Source organism: Balaenoptera borealis (genome assembly GCF_965194805.1).
Source record: "Balaenoptera borealis genome assembly, chromosome: 2".
Lineage (NCBI taxonomy): Eukaryota > Metazoa > Chordata > Mammalia > Artiodactyla > Balaenopteridae > Balaenoptera > Balaenoptera borealis.
In genome coordinates, this window is record NC_138867.1 from 16,940,601 (window position 1) to 16,959,991 (window position 19,391).

General features: G+C 31.4%; 1 protein-coding gene across 4 annotated transcripts in view; it reads right to left on the bottom strand.

The window, feature by feature from the left end:
• Positions 1–19,391, bottom strand: part of CDH18 (cadherin 18) — a 577,532-nt gene that overhangs the window by 14,608 nt on the left and 543,533 nt on the right. For all 4 annotated transcript variants that reach the window (XM_082380804.1, XM_082380803.1, XM_082380806.1 and 1 more), the window contains exon 10: positions 9,939–10,056. In XM_082380804.1, the coding sequence (XP_082236930.1) occupies positions 9,939–10,056 (118 nt within the window). The remainder of the gene's footprint in view (positions 1–9,938; positions 10,057–19,391) is intronic.

Here is a 19,391-nt window from a genome sequence, read left to right on the forward strand (position 1 = left end):
AGACCTTGTAGTACTGCCATAAAGACAGACATAGAGACGGGTGGAATAGAATTGAGAAATAAACCGTTACATTTACGGTGAATTGATTAAAAAAAAAAATCGTGTGTTCTTCAAAACTCGTAAATTATCAGATGCCCATACCCTCCCTGCCATTTCAACGGATTCCTTATCTGATCATGCAGACATAAAGGTAAACTTTATCTCAAGTATAGCCTAGCAGACTATTAAAGCAATATTTCCAAATCTATCACAATAGCAGAAACATTTGAGATCTTCGGATGCAGCTCTGTAATTGGACTAAACTTTTTTTAAAAGCTGAAGAAAAGCTAGGAGACAGAAACTTAACTTCCACCAAAGAGATACATATGCATGGCTTCATAGCATTTTCATTTTTATCTGGTCTTCCAGCAGCAATAAGATCCATTCATAATTTAACTGTCATCAGAGCCCATGCAGGAAACAATGCTCTTTTGCATTCCTGCAAAGTACCTTTCACATAACAGGTACTTGATAAATAATGATTTGAACTACACTCAGCAGGAGCCTGTCTTCTGTTACAGTTTCCTCATTATATTGACATGTATTAAGAAATTAAAACCAAAATGAACTAATCTATCTTGATCTCCTCATGCTCTCTGCTGAAGGTTGATTCTTTTTCTCCTGCTTCCTGACTTTCCATTCTTTTAATCCTAGAATTGCCCTAATCTCAATTTTCAACTGGATTCTGCCAGTTCATTTAAGTTTGTAAACATTCTCCTGGCCTCTCTTGTGTTTCTGCCAAACCACAAATGCATGATCCAATATGTCATTATGTTCCTATTTGCACCCTGGAATGTCACCCCTTTGACCACATGCCACACTCCTTCCTGATGCTTTTTAAATCCCAGATAAATACAACCATACATTGTCTAAAGACTCTGCTTTCAGATTCATAAACAATGCTGGTAAATAGTTGTAACCATCTTAAGTGACCCCAATAAGTATATAGGGTAACTCCTCTAAGTTCTCAAAGGAGGTTAGTAATCAATTTATTAATATCCATATTTCATCAGATGCCATAGACTAGCTAGCTATTCTAAGCTTATTTTGCCATTTTCTCTTGAGTGCTATTCCTCCACTCACAGCAGGAAAACAGCTTTTTCTGAAAAGCTACCATCTATTATCAACATATGAAAACCACATTTGAAAACTGCTCAACCTTCTTTGCTATTAATTATGTCTATCTATGCATACAAGACTCTGTGACGTAAAAAAAGAACATGAATACATATGAAACAAAAATATGAATCTTGAAGAATATCAGCAAATCTGCTCATGAAAAACACATATAAATTTGCATAAGAGTGTTAATTTAGATGAATAGGGTAATAAAGAAGAAAAACAGCTTTTTAAGTAGAAACCCAACCCAAAATCTAAAATAATTCATAAGGATGTCACAATAATATAATAATTGCAGACACTGTAGAAGTACAGAGAACAGCGGTTTACCAAAAAAATAAAAAATAAAGTATATGAATTTAACAGAAACCCTCTACCCAATATTTATCACATACCTTTAACAAATACTACATTTTTAGTAGGAAATGGATGAGTCAAGTACAATAAATTATGGAGTCATGATATTTATAAACACTGAAGGAAACTCTAAAGATAAATCCTTAGACTGAAAAAGCAAACACATATTCCTGTTCTTAAAATTATTTAAAAATCTGTTTTTAAATAAATTTTACCCCCTTAAGGCAGAGGGTAGAGTTGATGACTCCTGCAGCATTTACGTGATTCCGAGCAAGGAAGGAATTAAGGCAAAAGAGTGTAACCTACATTTTCACAATAGGAAAGCAAAACAAAGTGTCACAGAATGGCAAAATTAGTCAAATTTTTATTGCTTAGAATATGTGTCAGCTATTTGTTTTGTTCTGTTTTCCTTTTTTTTTTTTGCTGTCACTGTGAGTAGGAATATAAGAAGGTGTTAAGGTGTGGGCTGACAAACCCATTAGAAAAAAATACATGAAAGTTAAAAAAAAAAAGTCAACAGAGGTTAAAATCACTAAGGAGAGAATAAAAGCATATTTTTCTATCTGGAGCAAAAGACTCACTAAAACAAACCACTACATTTGCAAGTCACCCTTTCCCATATTGGGGTCATGATGGCTTACAGACTGTTTGCCTTCTCACTAGTCAAGCTTTGAGTCTCTGCCTTCCCATAAAGGATAGTGTGAGTCTATCAAGTATGACTGGATAAATGCTAGTAAGTGAAGACTGAGACTTGACCGGGAGGAGAAAGGAGATTCGTAGCTGAACAAAAACAACGTGTCTCGTGTCTCAGCCTCATCACTGACAGTAGTGACTTGGGGCACAGGTGCTCCCACACCCCCTAGAGGCTGTCTGAGGCATCATTTGCAACTATATTCTCAGGACAGACCGTGCATGTGCTATTTTATTTAGGAATGGGAGAAAAAATGCTAAATGGTCTCTTGAAGCCCTGTGGAAAAAAAAACAGAACTTTAAATGGTTATAATCTACAGAGACATTAAGCACATTACAATACCAGCTGTGAGTTCTCATTTGAAGGACAAAAATAAATGATGGGAATATCAACTACTAGGGATCTGACAATGCCAAAGAAGTACAAAACAAATGTAAAATTTCTCATGATTTCCAATATGTATCAAACTAAAAAACTGCATTTCACTCTCAGTGGACTATGAAATCTGAACGAAAATGCCCCAAAAGACATCTTCTTAACAGCTCATAGTCAAATTTGAAAATATCCCTTATCTTAAAATCAATGCAACATAAACTTAGATATTCCTTCACCAAACCCAAACAGCCACAAGGAAAATCAGTATTTCCTGACAATGATTATTAAGTATTTTGTTAAAAATGATAAAACTTATAAATAATAAGACCTTCACTTTTAAAAGTAATATTACAAGGAAATAATAAAAAGTAATAAAACCAAGGGAAAAAAAATCTTCAAAATTCTGCAACAAGGTGAAAATGACAGTCTACAGAATCTTCCATTTAATATGATTTACAATGGTCATTTTTGATGCAGTTCACTCACTATTTTAAAAAGAATGTGCTATTTGAACCCATTCATTTTTTCTTTTTTAAAATTAATTTTTATCGGAGTATAGTTGCTTTACAATGTTGTGTTAGTGAACCCATTCGTTTTTAAAGACTGGAAATGTCTACAGAAGTGGAAAACATGTATCTAAAGAAGATAACCTAGAGACAAATATGAGCAGTAGGTGTTCTTGAGAGCAAATTATCAATTAAATTACGATAAGGATTTTCAATCTGAAAGGCACATGAAATGTGATTTAGAACCCTGAAAATAAACAGAGATACAAACATATACATAGTTAAAAATAATCTCTTCTCCTACTAAAATCTGTAAGATTTACAAATGCACTTGACAGTCGGAATTAAGCCTAGGAATTAGTCTGGCAAATCTCCTTGCATCAAATAAAACCTAGTCCCTCAAAAGGCAGCATAAAGATCATGAAGCAGAACAGACTTGTAGACAAATGATGATTTTATATTGGTGGATTAGGCTACACTTTTCTATCACAAAATGAATGAACAAAGGTACTGTATGCACAGACCCACCTGGGGTAAGCCTAGACTCCCAGACTTTATGACATTATGGCTATAGTTCATTTATTGTAGATACATTCCTAACCTATGTCACAGTGAATAATAAACAAAATTAGGCCCCAAATAAAGAAACTTTTATATATGTAGGATGGAACACTTAAGAAGACATTTGTTTTCTAACGTTCAGATAAATTAGCAGATTCCAAATTAATGAGGGATAAAACATAGGGCAGGAAAGATCTAACAAAGATGGCGAAGAACTGAAACAACATGAAACATTACCTTAAATTTAAGTATTTATCAAGCAGATCTGGGCTGTGAATAGGAGAATCCTACCAGGGTAAAAATGGAGGAAAATCTTCTTAGTTGATATGAGGACATTAGCTATGATTCCAGGCATAAACACTATTAAGGTATATGTCTCTGGGATTCAGCTTTTATTGTGGTCAAGGGTAGGAGCCTAGAGTTTCTCAAGCTCACTCTTTACAGATGAATTTAAAACATAAGAACAGGAATTTAAAGTTGGGGAAGAGAAAAAAAAAAAAAAGCCCAAATGATCAGTTACTGAAATCACCCAAAAATCTCTAGAACAAAAGGGAATGGGAGAGCTGGCTTTCTATCTACTAGTGGCTGACAATGTGTTTATTCAAGACAGCCATCTTTGAAATGGCTGCTTCTTTGAAATGGATTCCTGTCAATCAATCAAATTTTAGTCACGCAGTTACATTACAAAAAAATAAAAAAGAAAAGAAAAGCCAGCCGTCAGGGTTTACACTACCTTTATATCTTTACAATATCATCTTCATAATAATTAGAGGAAACAAATAACAGATTATTCCTTGAGCTAACATTCTGTTCAAGAAAGCAAGAGTCCTATCTATCAAAGCAAATACATCCATTCAGAGAAAAGGTACTCCAAACACTCATTGCTTTAGTTGATAGCCATTTCTTCCTTTCATAGAGATGTAAATCTTTACCATCTTTATAATATCTTGATACGTTAGGATATGCCCTCTTTTCTTCTCTTTCCTCTAACTATACACATCCTTTTTCTTCTTTTCCTACATTCTTGCTTTTCTCAACCCTTTACCATTTGCATTTTATTAACAGATTATTAAATTCAGTTTATGATAAAAATTATATTTAACTTATAGATTAATTTGGAAATTTGAGTGTTGATTTACTAATGGGGTAAAGATATTATTTTGTGTTTTTTATATTTTCACTAACATTGCCTTTCAAAATGGTGAACTTGAACATTATTTATTGGAAATTTTTTCTCTGATGATCTTACAAGAGTTTTTTGTTAATTTGTTTGATTTGTTTTTACCATTTTAAATTTATCTGATTTGCTATTTATTCATATTTTTTACATATAGAAAATCTAGCCATTTGGGGCATTTATTTGTATTCCAAAATTTGGCAATCTATCCAATTGTTTCTTAAGATGTTTCTGTGGATTCTTTTAAATTTTCACAAAGACAATTGCATCTCATTTGTTAACAATGATAATCTTATGTTTTGTTTCTATGTATTATTGTTCTTTTGTTCTATTTTTGTTTTGTTTTATCCTTTTTGGACTGAGGAGAACATTCAGTACACTGCTGATTAATTGTAGTGATTGAAATATCCTGAGACTAGCAGAATTGTCCAGCTGAACCCAACAGAAATTGCTAATGCTTAGAAATGTGAGCTAAATAAATGAACAAATGTGCTTTATTTTAAGAAAACTGGTTTTGGAATTGTTTTCTTTTTCAGCAATAGTTGTTTTTTTTAAGCAATAGCTAAATATTTCTAACTTTTTATGTAAAATTTCCTATCACATTTTGAATTTGGCATATCTCTTGTAAGCAACATATAAGGGTTTATTTTTAAAATAAAATATATTTAAAAATGATATTTAATCTGTGACTATGGTATATTTGAACTACTTTCTACTTCAAATAAAATTGTCATTGCTTCTATTTTGCATCTTTTATTCTACTTTCTGACCTCTGTTCTACTGATGAAATAAGTTTTATTATTTAACTTTTCAAAAATCTCTCTTTGCTTTGGAAATTACAGACTCTTATTCTATTAACTCTCCATTATTCTAGTGTTAACTCTTCAAGTTTTAACATTTGAAATGAAATGTTAATTGAAAGGCTTTTTTGTCTATTATTTCTTGCAGAGATCCTGAAGGCAAAGATTAATACAATATTTGCCAAAATGTCAGTAGCTAAAAATTAAAAGTTTCTTTTCTTATACATTGGAAAAAAGTCTTTAATAACCGTCCTCCCTTAATTCCTGATAGCTTACCACTGTTAACTACATATAGAGAATGTTGACTATAGGAAATTCTTTTCCTTTAGCAGTTTGAGCGTATAACTGTTATCAACTTCTGTCATCTTTTTTTCTTTTTTAACAGGAATCTACTTTAGATCTAATTAGTATTGCTTTTTAAATATTCTGCCTTTTCTTTTTGATTAAATATTTTTTCTCTTTATCTTTGAGGTTTAGCACTTTTAAATTGGCATATTCAAGTATAGATTTGATTTTCTGCTTGCCTTTGGGTGTTCTTTTTTTTTTATAATAGCCAATTTTTTAAATTAATTAATTAATTAATTAATTTTTGATTGTGTTGGGTCTTTGTTGCTGCACGCAGATTTTCTCTAGTTGTGGCGAGTGGGGGCTACTCTTCATTGCAGTGCATGGGCTTCTCATTGTGGTGGCTTCTCTTGTTGTGGAGCACGGGCTCTAGGTGCGTGGGCTTCAGCAGTTGTGGCACGCGGGCTCAGTAGTTGTGGTGCACAGGCTTAGTTGCTCTGCAGTATGTGGGATCTTCCCGGACCAGGGCTCAAACCCGTGTCCCCTGCATTGGCAGGTGATTCTTAACCACTGCACAACCAGGGAAGTCCCTGGTGTTCATGTTAATTGTGAGGGTCCACATATTTTCAACTTTGAAAAATTGTCATGCAATTTTATCTACATATATTGCTTGTTGCTATAATTTCTTTCTAATTCTGCCAAATATTTTATATTCCATATCTGTTAAGTGTTCTCACAATTTTTAAAAATTTTGATGTATCTGAACTTCGTTTGCTTGAATTAATGGATTTTACGTTTGACTTGTTAAATCTCTCTGTGTCCAGTCTAGAAGTAATGCATTTTTTTATTGTTCTCTCTTTGTATCTGTGTGTGTGTATATACAACATATACATATATATACAAATATACATATATACATCATACATGTATATATTCATATATGTTTACACATAATTAAATTTTCAATGTATGGATAATTTATATCTATATAGTCTATATGTATAAATCTATGTAATTTCTAGATATAATTCTATACACATTTCTATATATTTAATACCTATATTTTAATATTTATCTTATGTATACATGACATATATACATACATATATATAAACAAAATTTCAAATTTTAATTTCTGTATATGTTTATATATAATTATGTATATAACACTAAACATCTATATATTTTCATGTCACTTTATATACTTTTCTATCTATACAAAAACTGTAGTTTTATTTTAATAAGGATTTTTAAATTATTTTTATATAAATATTTTCTTTCATTGTCTCATTTCATGTAATCACTTCTAGGTCTTTTTAAAAAAAAAGTTCTTTTTTTTAATTTTGAAAATGCTAAACATGCTAATATTCAAGTATTTTTCTGTTCATTTATGTATTTTGCATGATTCAGAGTGAATTCATTTTCTGATTTATTTCTTATTATTTATTGACTATCTTTTAATTCTTTGACTTTCAGATTTATCATACACAACAATAAGCATTTCTCTCTGTCTAATTTTGGAAACAGCTTTTTGTCTCTACTCACTCTTTGCCATAAAGCAGTTTTGGAGATGCCACTAAACCCATGGCTTCCTGATCAGTCATCCTGGCTTGGAGTCTCTGTTTGGTTTCTATTGTTCCCTGAATATTCATGTTCGTGTAAGCAGGGGGCACAGAAGAACAATGGTTTTAATTTTTTCTTCTAGATTTCTTTATGTTCTGGGGGCATGTAAATGTTTCCTAACTCACAGGATGCAATGACCAAGCTGCAGGATCCAGTAGGCCTGGACTTGCTGACTCTTACTCTTTGTAGTTTGTTCTGGTTGTTGGTCAGAGAGGTGTTTATGTACCCATGAATATATGTATATATTCATTTTGGTATAACTATTCCATTTTAAATTTCATCTTTGTAACTTATTATCCATAACTGCCTTCTGTTTAGAGAAAAGTCCATCTTGACTCTACTATCTTTATACAGCGTCATTAATTCCCCCAATGCTACAAAGTAGATATTTCAAACCAAAACTTAATGGATGTAAAAACTGAGGTTGAGAGAAGTTTGGTGGCTTGTCTTATCTAGCATAAACAAGGCTGTTTGCTCAAGCATGTGTTTTCACCTGTGTGCTAGTATCTTTTTTTCAGAAAATTGCTGCTTTTTCTATCTGAAAGAAATTATTTGCGTTATGTATAATTTCATCAATTCCCAAAAATGTTTAAAATAAATTAAATAAATTTAAAAATAAATTAAAACATCTTTACTCCCATACAACTGCCCACAGGCATCACATACTTGAGATGGCATAGCTGATTTAAAGCATTCATATATATGGTTAAAATAAATGTTAAAAAATTTACATCAGCATTATAAACACTTTCAAAAGTGTGTACATATTTGAGGGGAATTTTTTGAATGTGAGTTCCCAGCACTGGTAATATTGTCATACAACTAAAATGAGACCTTTTGAATATATTCATCAGTTAAATTGAGAAATTCCAGGCATAATCATCTTGAATGAAGGACTTTTAGTCACTAATGTGGGTTTCAACAACAGTAAAATTCTCTTGTTTTTCTAAAATACTTCGGGAGTTACTTACATTAAATAGCTAGATTACAGCATATCTTCAAATCTAAGTCAATTTTTATAATATCATCAAATTAAAATTACTTTTAAAATGTAAATAAAATTTTTATTGGAATGGAAAAAATTCAACTGAAATATAAGTATTATTTCTAAATATGTGTTTCTAAATATAGTAAATTTCAATCTACTAAAGCAGAAAGTTGAATGCTCTCCAAATTATGCAATTATTTGAATATGGGAAAATATGAATTTATTTTCAGATATTTAGCATAGTTAATTATAATATTTAAATACATTTGGGATTGTAGGGTGGGATGTTCAGATGTAACTAAATGTTCAACAGTCAATTAAATACAATTTGTCATACACAAACATGGATAAATATATATTGCCATAAGTACAGCTGACCACAGGGATAGTTAAAATGAGAGAGACAAACAAGCTTGGTATTTTTATATGAATTTTGTTATGGCCACATGCACAATTTAGTATCCTTGTTATGATTATTTAAGGAGGCTTAGGGATAATGGAAAAAATGTTTAGCGGGTTGTCATTTAGTGATTTTATTTTTGCTTGAATTTGAAAATGCTTCTCCATGAAGGGTACAGAGAAGGAATTAACTATTTACTTCAAAATGTATGTGCTATTGTTTCTTTCATGTGATTCTGAGGCACATCTTAAATCCTAAATAACAGTATATTCAGATATATGTGATCAAAAACTAGTTTTGAGAAGAGAAAGTTGATGCCAGTCAGAACACTGTACATATTGAGTGGCTTGCTGTTTCCCTTCCATATGGAAGAAAGACTTTTACACAACTTTGAGGAATCTACCAAATAAGGAATCTAAATCATGGTGAATCTTCTCTAGTTATTATGTTCTTTTTTCCCTATGCAATAAGAAGTTTAAACAAAAATAATTCAAAAATTTCCACAATGCTCTGTAATTATGCATATGTATCTACCCATATTTTGGAAAAACATTCATAATAACAAGGGGAAATATAATTTGTACAGCACATCTTGATAGCCTTGCTAAAGCAAGATGATTTCAAACATTGCAGTTCCTCTTCTAATGCTCCCTAGGACATATTTTTCATTTTTCCTAATTTAAATTTTTTCCACTTCCTAGCAGTTGCAGCAGCTCTCGTAAACATGTTTGTCAGCTAAGATTTCTCTTAAAATTTACCCAAGAGCATATTACACGTACATTTCTTGTTTAAAGGGATGCTTCTGAATAAACTCATTGAAAGTTATTTGTACATATGGCTCAATTTTAAACACAAGCTATTCACGGATCATAACACATTAACATCAAACTGACTTTGAATGTTGATTTGCAAGCTGTTCATGAGTATATAAGAATAAAGCAAAGCTGCTCAGGCCTACTCCATATCAAGTCAAAGCAGATACCACATAGATCAAAAAATATATGTATTCATGTTCACCTTCATTGTCCTTCAGAGTGAAGTTTGGGTTTATAGACAGATGTTCATCAAGAAAGAAGTTAAACTTTTGTCCATTGGCAAAATCATCCTTATCAGTGGCACTGATGGTATGAATAACCTAAAGAAAAGACAAAATTAAATACTAAATTTAATTTGGCTTCTTCCCTTGATTTTAATTATATTTTAACATTTTCCGTATCCAACTTGAGTGCTTTCAAATTCTTATTCTAGTAAAAGTATCAGCTAATTTGCTCTCCCTTGCATTAGACTTTAAGAAATGTATTATGGCACACCATATAATCATTCACACTTTATTTTCTAGCATGGCACAAACATTTAATTTTTTTTTCCTTTATTACCCACAGTACCTTGGGGCCAATTAGTTGTAAGGTTTTGTGTGAACATCTGTTTGGGGAGATGTGAAATATGGTTTGTACAAATACCAATATCCCAGTGTTGATGTAGGACAGCCTTTCTGTACATGCTGGTCTCAGTCAGCAAATGCAAAAGCACTAGAGTCATAATTTTTGTTTTAGGAGACCTCTGAGATCATGATCCAGCCCCTGCGTTTTAGGGACGAGGACTCTGAGTCCCAAAAGGAGTGTGATGTGCCTCAAATCTGTAAAAATGTGGCAGAGGTAAAACTAGACCGCCCAGAGCTTTATGAAATTTTTTCATCCCTAGTGGTTGAGAGAAAGTAATACCCAAATTTGGACTTTACGCACATTAAGGAACAGAGAAAGTTAGAATATATATAAAAAAAAAAAATCCCAGGTAGCCTAAGAGCAGCATACACATTCCAATCGTTACAGTCATTACAATCTTTAAAAGTAATATTGAAACAAACAAGCAAGATGATGTTTTCCTTTTGAAAAAAAATTAGTATCCTAATGCTCAAGTGTCCTCTTTCCAGCTTTTCCTTAGAGAAATTGAAAACAGAGGGAAAGTAGAACCAGAAAAATAGTATTTCCTGCATATGAAATATAGTACGTGCATTTCAAAAATTGATACGATTTCTAAGAACATTTTACTCAGTTTCACCGCATTTCAATATTTTACAGGTGAGATAATCCACCAAAATGCATCATAGTTAAAACCTAAATTCCTCTCCAGGTACTGAGACTGTTTGTTAGCTTGTGAGGGAGATGAGGAGGAATATAAAGGCACTGAGAATGAGTGGTCAGGGAGAGTAGGAGCAGAAGAGCATGTGTTTTCATGAAGTGAAAGTGAAGAAAGAACTTCAGGGTATAGAAGTGATCAATTTCCTCCATATATTCCAGTGGCTCATTCCTTATACCCTTTCCCATCACCATTCAGAATTTACTTTCTCAGCAGGAGATCCTGGGTGAAAGCCCCTCCCCCTACATATTCCAAGAAGTTTCTATCATTCTTCTCTTCATTACTTCCCTCCATATTATTTATCTATGAACTGAAAATTTACAAGTTGCTTTTTTTTTTTTCATTGAAAGCACAACTAGTATCTGGACAGATACATATATTTTTTCTTGCTATCGCCTTTTGACTATAAATAGAATAAACTGATGGATAATCAGAAGCAATCTTTATGATTTTTCTCAAGCGCAGGAAAAGCTCCATAGCATTTAGAGTGTGCAAAATCTGAAGAGCACAACTACATTTTCTACACGTTAGTTACTTAGTAACAAATTGAAATAAAATATCAAATTTTCAAGGTTGTTTTCAGGGTTAGATAAAAGAAATACTGTCAGCCCTCCATGTCCGTGGTTCTAAATCTGTGGTTTCAACCACCACGGGCCAAAAATATTTTTAAAAATTCCAGAAAGTTCCAAAAAGTAAAACTTGATGCCATGCAGTGCCAACTATTTAGATGGCATTTACATTGTATTTACAACAATTTACATAGTATTCACATTGTATTAGGTATTATAAGATATTATAAGAGATGATTTAAAGTATATGGGAGGATGTGTGTAAGTTATATGCAAACACTACACCATTTGGTATAAGGGATTTGAGCACTTGTGGATTCTGTTATCTTGAGGGGGGCGGGGTCCTGGAACCAATTCCCCACAGATTCTAAGGGACGGCGGTATAAATTTTTCTTTGGGAAAATAAATGTCTTCTCACTCTTATTCTTCATTCATTGTGATTCTCCAATTTACAATCCTATTTCCTCAATGATACCTCATAACATACTGACACATTTGCAAGTTCACTTCTTATCCTAGGATGTAACTCTGGAGGGGATTGGTAAAGAACAATTAATTTAAATAAACTGAGCTATTTATGTTTTCTGTTATCAATGCTTTGGAACAATTTTCTTTTCTTCTCATTTCAAAGTTAATTTATCACTTATTTTAAATTTTCTTAAATTTTTACAAACATGAGCTTATTCAATTTGTTAAACACTGATATAATTCATATTATATTTTGTTTACTATTTTTTTGTTATCTCTAAAATATAAATATCCCTTCCATTTTTATACAGGTAATTTCAAATCTCAATTTACCAGGAAGCTCACTTATGGCAAATTTTTCTTCCTCAGAAAGGGTTCTCAGTCTCATCTACATAGTAAATGATAAGTTGGTTACCACATTTTGTTTAAGAGTGAACGATTCATCTTGAACTTTTGTAGAACTGTTGGACATGCATCTGTACCTAAATATTTTTCCATAATATTTCTGAGAGATGTTTCTAAAAACCTAGTATGTTGGTCTTCTTTTTTTTAATCTAGAACTCCTAGATATTCTCTTGATGAGAGAAGGTATATTCAATTTCTTTTTTGGTTGTTTTACTAATGACCTTTTCTCTTTCATTAGGAAATGGGTTTTCCATTTGTTTCCTCAGACTTTTAATAGAAAACATACCTAAGAAGTTAACATGTTTATGACTTTTAGAAGATTTAAACTTCTGGCAGATATCAGATAATTGCCATGTTTCCATTCATCAATATTTTCTACCATTCTTTCAGACTTATTGATTTATCTACACTGTGCTACCTGTACTCTCTGTGCAGCTAGTTGGTTATGTATGATCCATAAAAAATTTATTTTCTGACTCTCTTTCCTTCTAACTGGACTCCAATGTTTTCTATCACTTGCACATTATGCAATAAGTACACAAAGTATTTGATTATTTTGAAAGATCTGAGATTTACTCTAACAAAGGGAGAGAAAACTCAAATTGATGGATGGTATTTACAAATAATTACTAGCAGAATTTTTTGATAATGCCCATGAATAAGGATTCATTTTTGGTAGAAAATAATTAAAACCAATTTTATATTCCTTTTATTAAATAAATGTATCCCCTTGTTTAAATGTGTTTAAAACATATTTAAAATCTATCACTTCTAGAGTGCTTTAATTAGGAAAAATAGTGTCAGAAATTTATACAAATAACATAGTCTTCTATTTGGTAAATGAGCTAACCCTAACTAAAACAAATTAAAAAGGAAATTCTATGGAATGCATTGCATCTTCTTTTAATTAATAGAGTTTGCCTTATAATATGATCTCAAATGATCATTTCATTTGAGAATAATACCAACTTTTGTTAGTTAGCTGAGGTTTATCTTCGATAAGATGTAAAATCTCTACTGATCTAGTTAACTTTTTCCATACAAAGTTGTACTGTTAATAATATCAGTAATACCATGGATATCATGGGGGCAGAGGCTGGTGTTATGTAATAAAATGTTTTCTTTTATATGTTATGTTTTCTAAGTTTACTTCTAAAAAGAAAAAATACAGAGGGAAAAGTCAATATGAATAAGACAGAAAGCATTCCCTTTGTTATTTCTCAAAGTTTCTAGGTGTAGGCACATCTCAACTATTTTGAATTCACTCTTCTTTGGGAACTGATTTCAAATTTCATGCATGCATGATTTTCTTTTTAGTATTTTTTATGCAAGTCACTTAAAAGATTTTTTTCAGAACAGGAAAATATATTAACTCAGAGAAATATATTGTTGAAGTTTATATTGATACCTGAATCGACCTGAACTCTGCTCTTACATGTGGTTTGAACCTCTGCTTTCAGAAAAAAACAGTCTCTTTGCTGTAGCCACATGCTGTTACATTTAAATGCACAACATCCATAACAGAAGTGTCTGTAATTCTAAAAGCTATTGTCATAGAAAGAGGAACTGTCGCAATACAAATACGCTTCAGAAAAGCTATTTCACAAATCATTATTTAAATAGTTTCCTATTCCATCCCTGCATCAAAATATACAGTTTCTCCAGAAATGCTACAACCATAAGAGTAAATGAACCAAAGACCTCAAAATTAAATAATAGAAAGATTCAGACAACTTTCCACTGTAATGGGTTAATCATACAATTGACTACATGAATGGGTAATGATTTCTTTAAACGCAGGTGTAATAAGCAATACTTTTAAAATGATGTTTTTATTCCCTCAATGAAATGTCTAAATTCATTTTGGTGAAAGAGTTGGAAACAAAAGCTCAGATAACATAAAGAATCCAGTTTTCTTACAGTGACATCGAAAATCATGCAATACTAAAGACAGCAATGATGCTTAAATGTGAATATAGTTTACAAAGAATAAGCAGTATTCACATAACTTAAAATATATTAGAACTTTGGGGGGCTAGGTCTAGCAATTACTTCTTGAAAATAGTAACAGTTATATGAAAAAAAGATAAATACTATATAAATGGTTAATGGGGCTCAGAAAAGAAATGGTTTGTCACAGATTTAGCCCTCTCTAAAAAATGGAATAACTTTTCACCTGAGGAGAACAGGACAACCCACACTTAAAGGAATTTAAGACATATCTAGTCATATACTCATAGAATCTCAGGCTTGGAAGGGCCCTGAAATTCTGACAATTTTCTTCATTTTAGAGATGAAGAGACCACTTGTCAACATCACATTAAATTACTTCTTAAGAAGGCTACAGAGTTTAGGTGGTCAGTGTAGAGGGTAAAACAGAAGGACCCAGGCTAACAATGTGACATTAAGAGGAAAGCATGGCCAGTGAGAATGCCTGAATGGACTTCCTCATGAGCAAAAAGTGGACAACATGCGAGGTCAATGGAAAAAGTCAAGGTCACATGCCAATATGAAGAGAGTGCAAGCCAGAAAACTGAGACTAGCATTTTCGATTACAGAGAAGATGTTTACATCCACAGGGGAAGGATCAGCTGATCCAAGAGCAAGGGCTGAGTATCATCTGCTCAGAAATCTAGTAGTGTCACCTACACCTACAAAACTGGTACATGTGAGTCGCTCCTAATACAAGATCACACTTTATCTTTGAAGTAAAAATTATTAATTAATTAGTTAATTAAAACAAAATTTTTAAAAGAAATAGTCTAAAAAGAAAACATCTAAAAAAAGCTGATGATTTTTGACTCTTTATGTCACATTTCAAATGATCTAAGTTTAAATTCTCTGAATAACCTAGGAACCAAACAAACAAAGATTCAGTGAGGGAAAGGTCCTAAGTTTACTAAAAGTTGTTATTTATAGATTAGGTAATTGATACCTAAGTAAAGCAATATTTATTTCTAGATATTTTATTTTCTTAAAGTGGTATTACATGGTATAGTGTTTTAAGTTTCATTTTCTAATTGTTTCTAATATAAAGAAAAAGAAGAAATACATTTATATTGACCTTATATTTAGCACAAGTATCAATTTTATTCACAAATTCAACTACTGTATAGTAGTATTACCACTATTATTAGTAGTATTGTTATTATTAATGAATGTTTAATTTTATCAAAACCTTTGGCTTCACCCATCAAAATGAATTTTAATTTTTCTCCTTCTCATTTTAAAGTAATTATTTTTTCTGGATTTGCTTTGACAATATTTTATTTATGGTATTTCTATGTTCATGAAAGAGAATATCTATAATTCAAATTATATCCTTCTCAGGTTTTGATTTCAAAGTTTGTTGTCAGCATAAAATGAGTAAAAAACTGATTGCCCTTTTTTCCTTTTTGATACAGTATATTTTGATTATCACTCCATTTGAATATTTTCAATTTTTATTACTTTATTGGCTCATGGCTTATTTAAAAGTGTCTTTCTTCATTTCTGATGGAGTTTTTCTAGCAATATTTTTGAATTAGTATCTTGCATTATTTTATTGTAATAAAAATGAGGCCAATTCTTTGAAAATTATTAATACTTGCCTTGTGGTCCTGAATATGGTAAATTTTGGTCAATGTTTTGTGTAAATTTTGAAAGAATGCATAATCTAAAGTTGTTCAATGCAATGTTCTATATTTGTTAAACAGTAAAGTTTGTTAATTGTGGTATTCAATTTTTAGTTTCCTTAATAAAATTTTATGTGATTATTCTATCAGTTTCTGGCAGAAGCATACTAAAACTCTCAGCACAATAATCTTCTCTGTAGACATTTCTTAAATATTTTGGTGATTTTATTTTAACATAAATATTGATATATACTTCTTTAAGTTTACATTATATTTGTTTGCTTTTTATTTTTCTACTTGTTCCATATTTATTATCTTATTTCTTGGTTTTTAAAAAAATTACCATGACTTCTACCTAGCTATTATAAATTTGTGTACTAAGACTTTCTCTTTTATTTTGCTTATCTTGTGTTATAAAACAAAACTATATCTCAACAGCAAATATGAAAATTTGTCATTCTAACTTTGAATTTTAAAAACGTCACAGAAATCCACAGGGTTATTTTGGAAATATTAAATTGGTTATAAACTTCATATTTTATTCTTTACATTTTAGTTTTGAAATATGCCCTTCTAGAATCCTTGAAAATAGGTCCTATATAAAACGATTTTTTTCCCTTTATCTTTGTATCATAAAATATAAAAAAGCAAGATAAAATCACATGCAACAATTTTGTATATGTGTGAATTATTTAATTGAATGAACATTTTAATAAACATAATAAAGGTCAAGAAATAAAACTGTCAACATCACTTTATTTAGGAGTATTTTAAATTCCAATTTCTATTATCTTGTTAGTTACATAGTCTTTTACTATTTTATTACTTAAACTAAAAATTACTGTATTCATTCTTGACACATAAAATCTATTATAAATTAGTAGTTTATCAATTACCCCAAATTTAAGGAGTTTAGAATATTTTAACTTTGTCTCCTTCCTTCTGATACCTTGTTCCCATGTATACTATGTATATTTTAAACCCCAGAAAATATTCCTTTGTTTTCTATTCACTCATTAATAATTTATTGTTAACAATATATTTACTGATTGCTTTGGTCTTTAAGGATTCTTGCCACTCCAAGATGCCAATTTGATTATTTTCTTTTTTCTTTTTCCAAAAAAAGCTTTAATGTGTGTATTGGCAAGGAATTTTCACTTTTTTTTTGACCTAAATACGAGTTTTTCTTGTCTTTATTTATTTTATTTATTTATTTATTTTTTAAGCCCCTTCCCCGGCCGCTGGCTTCCCAGACCATGCCTCCCCGGCGCCGCCGCGACCGCCACCGCGTGCCCAGGACCCTTGCCTTTATTTTCAAGGACGATTTTTGGTACACAAAAGAATTCATGGTTGTCAGATAGTATCTCTGGCTCTTTGGATTTATCTTTCCTTTTTTTTTTTTTTTATCTTTCATTCTTCCTGATTAAATAATCAGCTTTTGAAATTGTTCTTTTAAAGGTTTTGAGTATTATTTTTATATTCTACATACTAATCCTTCATTGGATAAACGGTTTGCATGTATCTTTTCCCACTATGTGGTTTTTCTTCTTATCCTCTTAACAGGATCTTTCAGAAAGCAAAAATATTTAGTTTTGATCAAGTCCAACTTATCAATTTTTTTCTTTTATGGATTATGCTTTTGGTGTCATCTAAGAACTCTTTGCCTGGCACTACATCCGTTTTTTACCCCTAACAGTATTATGTCTTTTTTCTCTAGATGTTTTAAATTTTAAACTTAATTTTATTTCTGAAATTTTATTTCAATTCATCTAGGTATAGTTATTTTTGTAAACAGTTGCTCAGATTTTTGTTTTTGTTTTTCTCTATGCTTCTTGAATTTTTGACTTGTTGCTTGCCAACAGTATGGAAAAATTTTCAGTCATGATCTCCTCAAATATTACTTCTGCCCAATTCTCTTTTTTAATATCCCTCTGAGAATTGTATAACTTGTGTATTAGACCTGCATGTTCCATATCTTTCATATTCTTATTAATGTTTTCTATCTTCTTGTCTTTCCATGCTTTAACATGAATATTTAATCTAACCTACTTTCCAGTTCACTATTTTCTCTTCAGCTATGTCTAATCTGTTATTACCAAAATCGAAATCCTATATTAAGTGGCTGAATTTTTTAAAATCTAAATGTTCTATTTGCATGTTTAACATTTTTCTCAATTGTACTTGTATAATATATGTTAAGAAAATAATTCCAGCATGTGTGCATCCATTTCTAACACAATTGAAGTATGATTTGGTAAGTAAATCATTATGTATCTGTACCATAAAATTCTTTACTGTTTTTGAAATGGTGATATAGAAAAATATTTAAGCACTGGAAGTGATAATCTTAATACATTGCTAAGAGTAAACCAGATAACCTGTAAATACTTTCAAATATAATTTTCAGTCATTTTGTCCTCATTCATATTTTCTAATTTTCTTGTGAGAGATAACATGAGAAAATTTCATGTTTTTATATAAAGTGCCCTCCATTTATATATATGTAAATACCTCCCCTGGAAATATTAAAAACATATAATCAATGATAACTTTAGCAAGCCATAATTGATTGTCCCTCATATACAAATACACAAGGCAATGTTTCTCAGGACTATAATTTTGTCACAAGCTTCAAAATGATTTAAAATAATTTTGGATGATATATTTATTCTGGTTTGCCAAAGATAGTAAAAGGGGCTATCTGACTCAGCTGGACCTAGACCCTTTTGACTTTTCTCAATTCATCTGTGGCCAACAGACTTCAAGGTGTCCATCATGGAATGCATGGCTCTTTGTAATCCCTTCCCCTAAAGTCTTTGTGATTTGCGTCCCGCTTCTGGCCAATAGAATGTGGCAAAAGTGTTGATATATTACAATGATTACATTACATTATATGAGACTGTCAGACTCACCAGAGAGACTCTCTTTACTTGTTTGATGAAGTAAGTGGCCATGTTGGGGAAGCCATATGACACACACACACACGCACAAACTCTGGGTGGCATCTCAGAACTCTGGGGAACACTGAAGAGCCAAGGAACATCCTGAAGCTCTCAGGTCTGCAGCTGAAAGTAACTGAATGCTACCAACAACGACGTGAGCTCAGAAGAGATCCCCAAGCCTCAGGTAAGAACTCAGCTTGATTACGTCTTATGAGACTCCTCCAAAGACCTAGCTAAGCCATGAGCAGAATTCTGATCTGCAGAAACTATGAGATGATAAATATGTGTTGTTTTAAGCTGCTAAGTTTGTGTAATTTGTTACACAGCAGAGAAGAC